This window comes from Piliocolobus tephrosceles, chromosome 3 (assembly GCF_002776525.5).
Source record: "Piliocolobus tephrosceles isolate RC106 chromosome 3, ASM277652v3, whole genome shotgun sequence".
Lineage (NCBI taxonomy): Eukaryota > Metazoa > Chordata > Mammalia > Primates > Cercopithecidae > Piliocolobus > Piliocolobus tephrosceles.
Genome location: NC_045436.1, coordinates 37,151,275 through 37,165,426, shown reverse-complemented (window position 1 = coordinate 37,165,426; position 14,152 = coordinate 37,151,275). Strand labels below are relative to the sequence as shown.

Below are 14,152 nucleotides of genomic sequence, written 5' to 3'. Positions count from 1 at the left end.
CAGCCTTGCACTCCTGGGCTCAAGCAATCCTCCCACCTCAGCCCACCAAGTAGGTGGGACTACAGACGTGCACCACCACGCCTGACTAACTTTTGTATTATTTGTAGAGACAGGGAGTCTCGCTTTGTTACCCAGGCTGGCCTCAAACTAATGGTCTCAAGCAATCCTCCTGCTTCAGCCTCCCAAAGTGCTAGGATTACAGGCATGAGCCACCAAGTCCTACCAGAATTTGCATTTTTAGCAAGTAATTAGGTTGTGCTGATGCTGCTGGCCTGCAGGTCATACCGGTTGAAGTTGCTCAAACAATCTCATTTAGTTGTGTCTAATTATCAGTCACACCTGTTGTTGTTCTCCACATATACTGTGCATCAGCATCACCTGGGAAGTTTTTAAGCCCTAACTAAATTAGTTATTTGAGAATATCTGAGGGGGTGGCCTGGGTAACAGTATTTCTTAAAAGCTCCCCAAATAACTGCAGTAAGTATGTATGTTAGGTTGAGAATTACTGAGTTAAATAATAACTGAGTGGACTTTATTTGAATTTGCCATTGTTCATGAAGACAGTCCTCATTAGTTTTAAATGTGATTAGAGAACCCTACACAGAAGCCTTTGGGAACAACATTAATAGAGTATGCACCATTAAATAGTTTAACTCTTCAGTTGATCTCTTTTTAAAACTCAATTGTTCAGCATCTGTGGAATCTGATTGTGATGTGGTCAGGAACAGAATGGAACTAAGATGAGAATAACCATGCCAGACTCTTCAGGACACAGCCTGGCTGTGGGAGGCTGATGTTTGCATAGAGACAGTAACTGCAAGTGGATGGATGACATCACTGGGACACTGTTGCTCATGGACCACAGACAGCGGTGCTGGGACACCAGTGCTCACAGACTATAGATGGTGGTGATGGGACACCATTGCTCGTGGACTGCATACAGTGGCACTGGGACACTATTGCTCATGGACTGCAGACAGTGCTTTGAGGACATTGATGTTCATGGACTACAGATGCTGCTCTGAAGTGCTCTGCACTTTTCTCTAGTTCACTTCATTTCCAAATGATACTAACTTATTGTTTATTTTCTGGAATTACTTCATTTGTGTGCTTGTCTGCCATCTGTCTCCTTCACTGTTTAGAACGTATCCCCAGCACCTGCAACCCCATCTGCTGTGTGTGGAAGGAATGACTGAAGGTAATGTCCAATAGGCCTGGTGGGTCTGTGGTGAAATTGCCAGTCACGCTCTCACGTTTTTCTCCAGAGTTTGATCTCCTCCTTCCCCTAACAACTTTCTTTCAGTCATACATACACGGTGTATCTCTAGTCACAAAGAAACAGAAATCTAAAGTGGTTTTCTCTCAAAAAGCTATCTAAATTTTTCAAACATACTAGGGAATGGAGGAATTGCTTAACAACAACTTATGCATCCTAAATGATGAAATTTCATGTTTATCGTTTTTTTGGCAGGAGCAATGAGGGTGGTTCACGCATTTGCCCCCATGTAAAGGTCAGGTGACTTGATTCTCTCTGGGAGCAGGACTCAAGGAGAGGAGGGATTGCTGTTTTCTTACAAGCTCAGTTGTTCTGCATATTTGCCAATTTTATTAAGTGAAAGTCTTCCCCTAATATGTCTTTTTTTCCTGACTAATTTACTGGAGAAGATATGGACAGAATAAATAGGTGGTTGAACAGATACAAGGCAGAAGCATTGAAGGTTAATGGCAGTTTGTAAGTACAGGAAGGTATTTGAGATCATCAAGCAATGCCTGTGTTTTGTACACCTTGTCTCTTCAGCCACCAGATAACTAGAGGTGATGATGCCTTTCATCAAAAGAATATAAAGAAAGGATGCTTTTTCCTAGTTTTGAGGAGGTTATCTGGTAAAACACTTTCAGCCAGTAGTCTGTTCTGGGAAATTACTTGTGAGGCTGTGTTGTATTTTTACCTCCTTAAACTGAGAAGCACACCTGCAATTGTAATTTACTATCAGATTAAAACATGTTTTACAATGGGGAGACCCACAATGTTCCAATGTCTTTTTCATTTTCAACTTTTATTTTGATGTCTTTTTAAGAGAAAGCTTGCTCACATTTAATCAGATTTGCTCAGGCCCTAAAGCTGTTTCTGGTTTGAAGTCACTCACTTTAGGAAGCCACATGTTTGACCACCTGACTATCTTTTTATACACTGGATTCCTACAGTGGCCTGTAGCACCTGGCAGTTTTAAAGAATGTGTATTTTTATGAGACAGAATACAGATACATTTTAAAACCTTAAAAAAGTTCTTCATACCATAAATGAGACAAGCCACATGAAAGTGCTTTGAAATGAAAAAAAAAAAAAAAAGGATTGTTAAATGATAGTTATTGCCAAACTGAATACTTTCCTATTTTTATTTTATTTCTATTTCTTTTATTATATATCTTCTTTTCAAGGGCCGATTTCAAAATTGCAATTGAAAAGAGTAACTTGAAAACAGACACTCCCAGCCATGCCCTTGCCTCAAGACATCTGCCGTCTCCCTGGCCTCTGAGGCAGGGTGGGAAGACACCACCACCCCATTCCATAGGTGAGGGGCTCTTTCCTGGGGTACATGGGCATCCCACTCCTTGCTCAGCTCAGCACAAGCTCAGCATTGCCAGAGAGAAAAACTGGAAGACAGAGACAAACAAAATAATAACTGGTAGGTGAGTGCTTGATAAAGAACAGGAAACCAGGGAACACTGTGGGCTCCCACCCCAGGGGCTTGGTTGCCACCAAGAGTGAACAAGGAGCAACAGGGAGAGGATGTGCACCAGAGTCCCCATCGCCAGCCTAAGCAGGAGCACAGGAGCAACAGCGTTTGGTGCTTTCCTATAAGAGGCTGAAGAAGGAAACAAGTTGCTAAGGTTTTGAAGTGCTGTGTGAAGGGAGCAGAATCGTGCGTTGCATTTCCTTGAATCAGCTAAACCCTGAACAGGTCCCTAAAGCCACTGGGCTTCTGGTCCTATTTTACCTTCAAAGAGAATCAATCCTGTCTTTCCATCCTGAACAGTCTCCTAGACTCAAGCACTTTGAATTTTAGTATCGTGGCTGGAGCTATTGATGTGGTGCTAGTCTCACGCTCTTTGTCAATCTCTTTTGTGCATTTATTAATACAAACGTATTATTTTTTCCTAACATAGTTGTTAATGTGATTACGTTCATAGATTTTTTAAAAGTTGATCTGCTCTTGAATTCCTGGTTTTATTCTATATAATTATCAGTATTTTTTTTTCAGAAATGGTCTCTTTTTATTTGAATGGTTGATCTAGGACTCAGCCTAAGTATAATTCTAACATGTAGCTGTACATAACCAACATGTCTATGACGTTAGTGATGAACCAGAACCAACACAGAGATGGTCTTTGCTTGAAAAAAGATAATCACAATCCAAAATAAAATTACTGGATAAAATACAGGATGCCTAGTTAAATTTGAGTATCAGATAAACAATGAAACATTTTTAATATTAGTATGTCCCGTGTAATATTTGTACTAAATATTTATACTAAATTGTAAAGGACATCCTTATGTCCTTTACAGGACATAAGAAAAGCATTGCTTATCTGAAATTCACATTTAACTGGTTGTCCCATATTTTTATTTGCTAAATTTGGCAATGTCAATCATAAACAAATAAGCAAACAAGTATAAGTCTTAGAAAAGAATAAATCAATTTTCAAATGAATGAATTTAGTGTTGTCAGGGAATGATAATAACATGTCAGCAAACCTTGGCAACCATTGGAATCCCATTTCTGAAAATCATATGTAGTGTGAAGTAGAAAATAACAATGATGGTTTTAACTCATATGAAACATAGAAGAAAATTCGAAAACAAACTAGATTTATTGGTTTTAAGGAAAAGAAGCCAGAACAACGACCAGAATACTGTTCTGTTAGGTAACTCTTCTGTTAAGCACCTTCTTTAATTACTCAGGAAATATTTCTGTGTTTTTCCTCAACTACTGAAGTAGATTTTCCCATGAGTTTTATGTTACGCAAAGTTTAGTTATTTTTTTTTAAAGTTATCAAATCAGCTCTTACTGGCTTGAAGTTAAGTATCTATGGAACTTGTATTTCCTTTGTTTTCCTTTCAAATGTCTCCCCAAATTGCTTGTAACTGTGTGTCCTTTCTGTAAATAATTTTGCCACTTAATGTGTATTTTTCTGGGTCTGAACTTGTGTTCGTATTTTCAGAAGGTGGGCAAAAACATTTTCTCTGCAGCTACATAGTATTCTCTCCAGGAAGGCTGGCGGGGCGGAGTGCAATAATTGTTTTGGTTTCAAGGGACAGAAGTGAACTGTTCACACATTAAAAGATTTGGCCGGGCGCGGTGGCTCAAGCCTGTAATCCCAGCACTTTGGGAGGCCGAGACAGGTGGATCACGAGGTCAGGAGATCGAGACCATCCTGGCTAACACGGTGAAACCCCGTCTCTACCAAAAAAAAAAAAAAAAAAAAAAGATTTGGGAGGCTGGGTACAGTGGCTCACGCCTGTAATCTGTAATCCCAGCACTTTGGGAGGCCGAACAGGGTGGATTACTTGAGATCAGGAGTTCGAGACCAGCCTGGCCAATGTGATACAACCCGGTCTCTACTGAAAATACAAAAAAAAATGAGCAGGGCTTGGTGGCAGGTGCCTGTAATCCCAACTACTTGGGAGGCTGAGGCAGGAGAATCGCTTGAACCCGGGAGTCGGAGGTTGCAGGAGCAGCACCACTACACTCCAGCCTGGGCAACAGAGCAAGACTCCATCTCAAAAAATAAAAATAAAATAAAACAACTAACTAACTAAATAAAAGATTTGGGATAGTTAGTTAATATTCTGGAATAAAATTATAAAACTGAGTTAACTAAAAATAACATTTATCCAAGTATTGCTATATTTTGATTTTATTATTTAAATGATTATAAGATCCTCATAAATACAAGTAAATATTGGGGCATATGATAAATTTCATGTTGTTTATGCATTCATTGAGTCAGCCACTACCCTTTTGTTGTGTGACTATTAACGTGCAAGTCGCCATTCTAAGCTTTGGCATGTGAAGGTGAATGAGACCAGCTTCTGTCTCCCAGGGAAGTGGCTGTTAAGTAGGGACAATGGCATGCAAATCAGTAATTATAATACAGATTAATAAAAGCCATCAAAAGCCATCATGTGTTTGTATACAAAGTCTCATGAGCACATGGGAGAGGAGGACATTCGTTGCATTTGGGGCTAAGGGGTACTCAAGTATTTGATGCAGGGGAGTGGACCAGTCAATTGAACCTTGGGAGTTCTTCAAGCAAAGAGGGAAGAGCAAGGCATTACAGTTGAGGGCACAGCATACAGAAAGACTCAGTGGCCCGACAGAGCTTGGCACATTCAAGTGGCTGTATTATAGGACTCACGGTGGGAAGCAGGACGTAGCAAGTGTAAAGCAGGAAAGGAACTTAAGACCAGCTCATCATTAGTTTGTAATGATGCCAAGGGGATTGGACTCTATCTCAAGGAGATGAAGAACCACTGAGGGATGAGTACAGGAGGAAAAGATTCCATTTTTATTACAGAACCATCACTCGGGAAGTTATGTGAAAATGGGTTGGAGATGAGAGTAGAGGCAAGAAGACTGGTTAAGAAGTTAACAAAATAGCCCAGGTGAGAGCCCACAAGCGTCTGAACTGGCAGGGAGCAAAGAATGAGTATTGTTTTGGAACTGAGTTTAAGGTCTCTGTGACATGTCCAGGGAAACCTGGTGATGAAAATACGGGTCTAGAGTTGGGCAGATAGGTCTGGCTGGAGGTGGTTATTTGGGAATCCTCAACCCAGGAGTGAGATGAAAGTGGGTGTGGCCGGGCTCAGTGTCTCACGCCTATAATCCCAGCACTTTGGGAGGCCTAAGTGGGAGGATGGCTTGAGCCCAAAAGTTCAAGACCAGCTGAGCAACATAGAGAGACCCTATCTCTACCAAAAAGCAAAAATTAGCTGAGCGTAGTGGCATGCACCTGTAGTCCCAGCTACTCAGGAGGCTGAGGTGGGAGGATTGCTTGAAACCAAGATCGTGCCACTGTACTATACAGCCTGGGTGACAAAGTGAAACCCTTAAAAAAAAAAGGGGGGGGGTTGTCATGACCCAGGACTGGTGTAAGGAGTGAGAAAAGAACAGAACATTGACATGAAATGAGCAGGTGGTAGAGAAAGATCCATAACCAAACACTGGAAAGAAGCAATCAGAGTCACAGTAGGAGACCCAGAAGAAAAGAGCATCATGAAGATCAAGGATAAGAGAGCTGCAATCACTGATTAATTAGGACAAGTGCTATGGAGAAAAACATAAAATAAGCACAGAAATGGGTCTTTTGGGTTAGGCTTTTAGGAGGCACTGGTGATGGAGACAGAGCAATTTGAAATCTGTACCTGACACAGTAGCCACATGGCAGAGGATTGAGAAATGAATGGAATGTGAGAAAATGAGGGTGTATTGACCATCTTCAAAGAGGCTGGGAGACGTGAAAAAGAAAGATGGAGGAGAGCGAGAAGAACTCACAGGCTCTCTCATTATTTTTCATTATGAAAGTATACCTACTGAAAAGAAGAGAGAATGATTTAACAAATAACAAGGCACTCGTCCCCTAATTATCTTAAATTTTTTCATATTGACAAGAGCAGAGGTTGGCAAACTTTCTCTTAAAAGGCTAGAGAGTAAACATTTTCGATTTTGCGGGCCAAGAGGCAAATACCAGCTATTAGGAAAGCACTTATTTATGTAAACATTAAACACATAAGCATTTACAGATGTAAAAATCAATCTTAGCTCAAGGACTTGGAAATAAAGGAAGCTGGCTGGGTTTGGCCCATGGGTCTTAGTTTACTGAACCCTGGACTACCATCTTTTTGCTGACAGAAACAATATTTTGGATATAATTGAAGCCCCCATTATGCCCCTCCCTGATCTCATTTATCTTCCTCACTCGTCAGCAATGATTCTCCTAAAGTTACTGTGTATCATGCCCACTTTTCAAACATGTCTATATCCGTAAGCAATGTATAGCACAATTTTGGATGTTTAAAAATGTTTAAATAAATATAATTATTCTATGCATAATAATGTATTTTTTCTTTTTTTTCCCACCCCGCTTCTGCATAATAATTTTATTTACTTCTTTATTTGTTTTGAGACAGATTCTCACTCTATTGCCCAGGCTGGAGTGAAGTGGCACAATCTCAGCTCACTGCAAACTCCGCCTCCCAGATTCAAGCAATTCTCCTGCCTCAGCCTCCCGAGTAGCTGGGACTACAGGCGTGCGCCACCACATGCAGCTAATTTTTGTATTTTTAGTAGAGACGGAATTTCACCACATTGGTCAAGCTAGTCTCGAACTCCTGACCTCAAGTGATCCACCTGCCTCTGCCTCCCAAAGTGCTGGGACTACAGTGGTGAGCCACCATGCCTGGCAGCATAATCATCTTTAACTGACTTTTTCCTGAACATGACTTTTGATACATTTGATGCATATATCAACATGACTTTTGAGACTGATTCACCTTGATACGTCTGGCTGGACTTCATTAATTTTACTTGTTCTGTTCTACTCATCCTGTGACTATACTAAATTTTATTTTTCCTTTTGTTGATAGACATTTAGGTTGCTTTCATTTTGTTTTGTTTTTCATTTTTACAAACAATGTTATCATAGACAACCTCAGCCATATCTTTTGACTGCACATTTGTGAGTGAGCTAGGAGTCAATTCTTGGGATTGTGGAGCATGAACATATTCTGCTTATGTAATATTTCCAAATTATTCTCCAGAATGGTTGTAGAGAAAAATTTCCCTTTTCATATAATCTGATAAACGTGGTAACCTGAAAATTCTTCCAATGTGCAACACCTAGAAATGCTGAATAAAATATAAAAAAGCAATCTTTTAAATGCATAAAGAAATCTCAAGAAAGCAAGAAAATACCTAGGGCTCAGGAAATATATATACTTTTAAGTGCTTATAGAGGAAGTTGAAATTCAGAGTTATATCTACCAGTGGGGATTTTCTCAACAAAAGTGTGGGCCCAGGGAGATAACAGGCTATATAATGTTTTCAGGGAGCTCCTGTCCATTCACTGGGTCAAGAGTTAAAGCTAAAACTTCAGACCACGGTATAAGAAAAAAAAAAAAAAAGTCACTGAAATGACTTTGGCAAAGTTCAGAGTCAGGTCAGCTACCCCAGGCTGATCTTGCCATCATCCTGACACCTGTGGAACCTGGGCCTTCCTCTGATTTTCAATTTGGATTGCTCTACTCCTTTCTTCTTTCTTCAGGGCAATCAGTTCAGTCTCCTTGGTTACCTACTTCTGGCACCTGACTTAGCTCCACTGTCGGCTCTGGTCTGCCAGCTTACCCCTTCATGGAGGCTTTGTTGCTTCCTCCTGCAGCTCTTGGAAGCTGACCTCTGATGCCTGCCACTTCCCCTTCAAGGCTGGGAATTAAGCCTGAGGTTCAGTCATGGGCTCCTATAAGCACACCCCGTCTCAGTTTCTTCCAAATCCTAGTTTGTGATGACAAAACTGGGATTATATTCGAAAAGAATTGGGGCTTAGAGCACTTTATAGTAGCTTGGTGATGGGATCAGATAATTTGGGGTTCTATTAAGCAGGGTGAGCCATCCTCGGTGTATCAGGTTCTGCTCTCAGGGCCCCCAGGATTTCCATCAAGAATGGGAGGCAAGGCCGGGCGTGGTGGCTCATGCCTGTAATCCCAGCACTTTGGGAGGCTGAGGTGAGTGGATCACCTGAAGTCAGGAGTTCAAGACCACCCTGGCCAACATGGTAAAACCCTGTCTGTACTAAAAATACAAAAACCAGCCAGTGTGGTGGCATGCGCCTGTAATCCCAGCTACTGGGGAGGCTGAGGCAGGAGAATCAGCTTGAACCCAGGAAGCAGAGGTTGCAGTGAGCCGAGATCACACCACTGCACTCCAGCCTGGGCAGCAGAGCGAGACTCCATCTCAAAAAAAAAAAAAAAAAAAAAATGAATGTGAGGCAACAGATATGACAAGCAGCAAGACTATGTCTACACAAACTCTAGCTAAAAATTACCAAATAGATAATAAGATGTTTAAAATAATGACATAAAAGGAGGAATAAATAACACAAGGGAAAAAAAACCCAAAGCACAATGTGTATAAAAAAAGAACGCATAGGCCAGGTGCGGTGGCTCATGCCTGTAATCCTAGCACTTTGGGAGGCCGAGGAGGGCAGATCACCAGCCTGACCAACAGGGAGAAACCCCATCTCTACTAAAAATACAAAATTAGCCGGGTGCGGTGGCGCACGCCTGTAATCCCAGCTACTCGGGAGGCTGAGGCAGGAGAATCGCTTGGATCCAGGAGGCGGAGGTTGAGGTGAGCCAAGATGGCGCCATTGCACTCCAGACTGGGCAACAAGAGTTTTACTCTGGCTTAAAAAAAAAAAAAAAAAAAGAACAACTTTTCTAGAAATGCCAAATAGTGATGATTAAAATTAAAAGTCCAATGGATGGATCGACATCAAGGTAGATAGACAAGGTGATCCAGGTGATTGCACTAATCTACCCTCAGACCAGTAGTGCAGAGTTCCTGTCTCTCCATGTCTTTGCCAGCATTTGAGAGTGGTACAAACTACATATGAACAGGCAAGTTGCAAGTTGCATTGTTTCATTACAGAATTGAGCCCATCCCAGTCAATATCTTTATGGTTTCCTGGGATTCCAAATTTGAGCCACAGAAGGACTTTAAAGCTCATCCTCTCTGTCTGTTTTTTTGCGGGGGGAGTCCCTGAGAGTATTTGGTTCTAATGGCCAGTTCTCAGTAGGGCTCTCCCACAGTGACTGCCTGACATAAGGCTGCTCTTCCTCTCTCTGGTTCCCACACCCTGAAGCCTCTTACCCAGTGGCTTCAACATTCTGTTTTTCCTGCTTCTAGTCTTAAATACACTAAAACCCAGATTCTCTTGTGCTCACTCTGCACCTCTTTTAGCCCCTCCCTTCTTCCTCTGCAGTCTGAGTTTTAACCCAACTCTCATAATTCCTCTTCCTGTCAGCCAGTCTCTGACCCAGTGCAAACAAATGCAGCTCTATAATTGACATGCAGCAACCGTAAAGCCTAGCCAAGAGATAGTTCTGTGCTGCACCTACAGCTGGAAAGTTTCAACAACCACAGTTTTCTAAACCCAAAACTAGATGAGTAGCCTGGCAGAGCCTGGAAACCCAGAGGCAGTATGGAGTATGGTTAGAGTATGGACTCCTGAGGCAGAATCTTACTTAGATCCACTAATTAGCTGTGTGACCTTGGGCAAGTCACTTAGCCTCTCTGTGCCTCAGTTTTCTCAAATGTAAAAACAGGGATAATAGTGCCACCTTAGAAGGCTGTTCTGAGAATTAAGTGAGTTAGTGTATGTAGCGTTTAGAACAGTGCCTGACCTGTAATGAGTTCTATATATGTTAGCTACCATTGCTATTAATACTTGAAATTGGGACTGTCCCAGGAAATAGCAGATGTCAGCCATGTTCATTGAAATGAGATATGAGATACTACAGTGTCAGAATGTGTAGCCTTACTTATATAGCTAGTATTTTCTTCTATTCTTTCTCTCCTTGCCAAGATTCATCCAATACTTATGTAGTTCTTATTCTTCTGAACCAGCCCAGAAAATCTCCCATTTCTCTTTGGCCACCAAAACAGTCACAGCATCCTTATTTCTGCCTCATGCCCTTTAGCTCTCCCTTCTGTAACAATTCTGCTTGTAGCAACTAATAAATCCCATGCTTTTGGTATTTAGGAAGTTGCTTTTGGTTTTCTGGTAGTGTTAAGCTGACACTGACAGGGCATAAAGAACAGAGATGGGGACCCCCTGCCCCCCTTCACTCCATGAGCAGAACGTCTCCTTGAGTTTGAACTTTCTTAGGATCCTACACTGGCCAAGACACCCAGGCCCAAGCTTTCCTTTAACTATGCTCACTCATTTGATTAGAGTCCCAGAAAAGCTGCTTTCTTATTTCTCTCCTGCTGACTTCCAAGGGAATTATTTCTCTTGGGGTAGAACTCAATTCTCTGTCAGGCTATCTATCTACATAAAAGAAGAGGTCGCTGACTCAGAGGTAACAGTGCTGGTCTCATGCAACTGCAGATATTATCTCACATTGCCTGCTTGTTGTTAATAAAGGCTTAATTTGGGATGCATCTCAGAGTATGCTCGCAAAAAAAGCACCAGGCCATTCAGTAGGTTGGATTCTTCTAACAAACATCCCCAGGCATTTTTTTAAGAATTCAAGGAAATACACCTGTGACACCTAGAAAGTAACTCATATCCTGAAGCCTCAGGCAGTATTAGCTAAAAGTAGTGTACATTAATTAATTTTTAAAATCTTTAATTTAAAGTCACCTTTTCCATGACTAATCATCTCAAAGTCATAGCTTTCATTAAACAGCTTTTTGCAAGTGGGCATTTTTAAGACATTGGGAATCCCGGCAGGGCCCAATTAGCATGTTGGATTATTTAGGCAATCCCTGCACTCTACTGAAATGCAACTTCTCATCTTTGACTTCTCTTTATATTCCAACACTACCTGTTTTCAGGAGCTATCAGGTTTTTTTTTTGTAATCAGCCTCATATCCATTCTAGGGATGATTTTCATATTTATCAACAATTATTTTCTAATTTATGCTGAGCCCTTACAGGATTTTGGAAAGTCAAAGATGAACTACAGAGGATTTTCCCTGGAGTTGTTCACAGCCAGTTGGGAGGCATGGACACAATTATGGTTCAAAGTGATTAGCAGAAGTTTAGGTCTATGGGGGCCCAGCAGCAGGTACAAGTAGAACTGCAGAGAACGGGCAGAGAAAGGAGACATCAAGGAGGAGATCACATTTAGTTTGATCCTTTTAAGGTGATATAAGAATTTGCTAGGTAGGAAAAAGAATGTATTCATCATGGGAAAGAGCCATGGAGTGGGAAGACACCCGGAAGGAGGTGCCACTGGGAGGGAGGTTGCAGTGAGAGTCTAAGGGGCAAAAATGAGGAACAAGTGAAGGGGCATAAGTGAGGGGTCCTTAAGGGGAAGATGTGCATGATCAGATTCGGGTGTCAGAAAGGGAACTTTAACCGAGTCTCTTCGGATTCTCCTTTTGCATCTCCTGAATTGCAGACACTAGGATGCAATCATTTTTTTAGAAGCTAAGAAAAAAGTTCAGGCAAGATGAATTATTATTAAGGGAGTGTTTGAGGCACCTGTGGCAGTGTTGCGCAATAGAAGAGGTGGAAGGAGGATGGCTAGGCTTTGCTCCCCTGATGTCCTACTAGGAAAGGTTCCAGAACTCTTGGCAGAGACAGTGATTGGTTCCCTGGGGGGACGGTGGGGGGCATGGAGGAGCTCAAAGAACCCTGGAGTAGAAGCCAGTAGAGCTGACTAGCAGCAAGACCCAGACATCCCCCTTTATTCCACCTCCGTTTCTTCACCTGTATGCCCAATATGGTTTGAGCTGCATCACCTTCAAGTTCCTTCCAGCTCCAAAACACTGGGCATAAAACAACACATCAACTTCCAAACCCACTCTGAACACTAAACTCAATTTCAACCAGACATCTTTTCAGCTGGAATGGTTTGCCTTCCACTTCGTTTTCTACTCAGATGCCTGAAGAGAAATTGATGGGGTGGGGTGGCTGGCTGCTGGCTGCTGACCTCCAGGAAGTTGTCACATCTGTTAGGTCGTGGTTGATGTCCTTCATTCTATCTAAAGAACTGTAGCTTGAGAACTTTCCTGTTGCTTGAAATACTGCCCTACTCTGTCAAAGCAGCCAGTGTCATTGACAGAAACAATGGGCAGCGAGTGTATTTGCCCAAGGGCGAGTCAACAAGAGAGGCAACTGAGGGTGCTTGTGCTTGCTGCAGAAACTGGCAAGTCTGTAAATCAGTTGTTGCTTTTAGCCCATAATAATGAGATTCAATATTTTGTTTTTCCCGATACCTTTGATTGGCTCCAATCATACTACTTTTTCAAACAAATCTTCATTAGTAACAGTCAATGCAAAAAAAAAAAAAAAAAAAATCTGTAAAAGTAACAAGGAGCAATAAAAGTAGATGAAAGACCTTACTTGATGTGTTAGAGGGGGTACCCTAACACATAGCTCTTTGGTAGCTCCTTGGATAATTTCCCGTTTCCTTTTTTTTTTTTTTTTAAGTTTATGTCGTTTCTTTAGTACGCTTTCTAGTAGTCAATTTTCACACCCCAGTTTTTCCAGGAGATTTTGGAACCGGCAGACTTCTCAGCCCACACTATTAAAAGCAAATTAATCATGTCTCTGTTTCAGCAGATTGAAGCTTTTTTTTTTTTTTTTTTTTTTTTTTTTTGCATAAACTGCCAAAAAGTTTATGGTTTTCTTAATATGCTCATTAAAGCTGGTAAATTACAGGGACGCACACATCCTAGAAGACAAAGACTGAAAGAGGGTTAAATGAATTGAGAGAGCTGGAGCCAGATTAGACAGCTGCAGCGAAAGCGAAGTCCTCCCTCCATCCCACCCCCCAAAAAAGGGAGTTCTAATTTTCTCCACTTCTTTCACAGAAAGGATTAGATTTTCTGGGTGTCACCCTCCCCGGCAGAGTTCTGTAGCCTCGGGCACCCTACCAGCTTTTGCGATCCTCCTTCCCAGGAGTGGGAAGTGGAGACAGCTTACCCCGGCCGACCGGAACGAGCGCGATCACCAGGGCGAAGACCAGGGCTGCGCGGGGAGCCTGCATGTCCGCTCGCCTCGGCGGAGGCGCGCTCAGGATGCTGCGCTGGGTTGCAGCCTCCCTGAAACGTGAACATTTCCTGTTTCCTGCTTGTTTGGGTCGGTGCTGACTTGAAGGAGAGGTGTTTGCCTGTTTTTTAGGAAGTGATGTAATTCTGCAGGAGCCTGTCAGACCAGCAAGGATTGCAAAAGAGAAGTTGCTGTTGAAGCACTGATTCTGTTAGCACGCCTCTCCAGCCCTTTGGAGTCTCGGCCTCCAGCTTTTGAAACCCACCCTGGGGCAACAGAGTCCCTTGCTCAGATGTCATTCGGTATCTGGGACTGGGAGGGGTCCTGGACCACAAGCATTCTCACTCTGTGATTTTGCTTATCCCCCAGG

At 42.1% G+C, this 14,152-nt stretch overlaps 1 protein-coding gene across 2 annotated transcripts in view; it reads right to left on the bottom strand.

Annotated features, from left to right (window-relative positions):
* Window positions 1–13,933, bottom strand: part of TMEM154 (transmembrane protein 154) — a 56,569-nt gene extending 42,636 nt beyond the window's left edge. For both annotated transcript variants that reach the window (XM_023227669.3, XM_023227676.2), the window contains exon 1: window positions 13,717–13,933. In XM_023227669.3, coding sequence (XP_023083437.1) covers window positions 13,717–13,780 — 64 coding nt within the window. In that variant the 5' untranslated portion in view covers window positions 13,781–13,933. The remainder of the gene's footprint in view (window positions 1–13,716) is intronic.
* Between the last annotated feature and the right edge of the window lie 219 nt (window positions 13,934–14,152).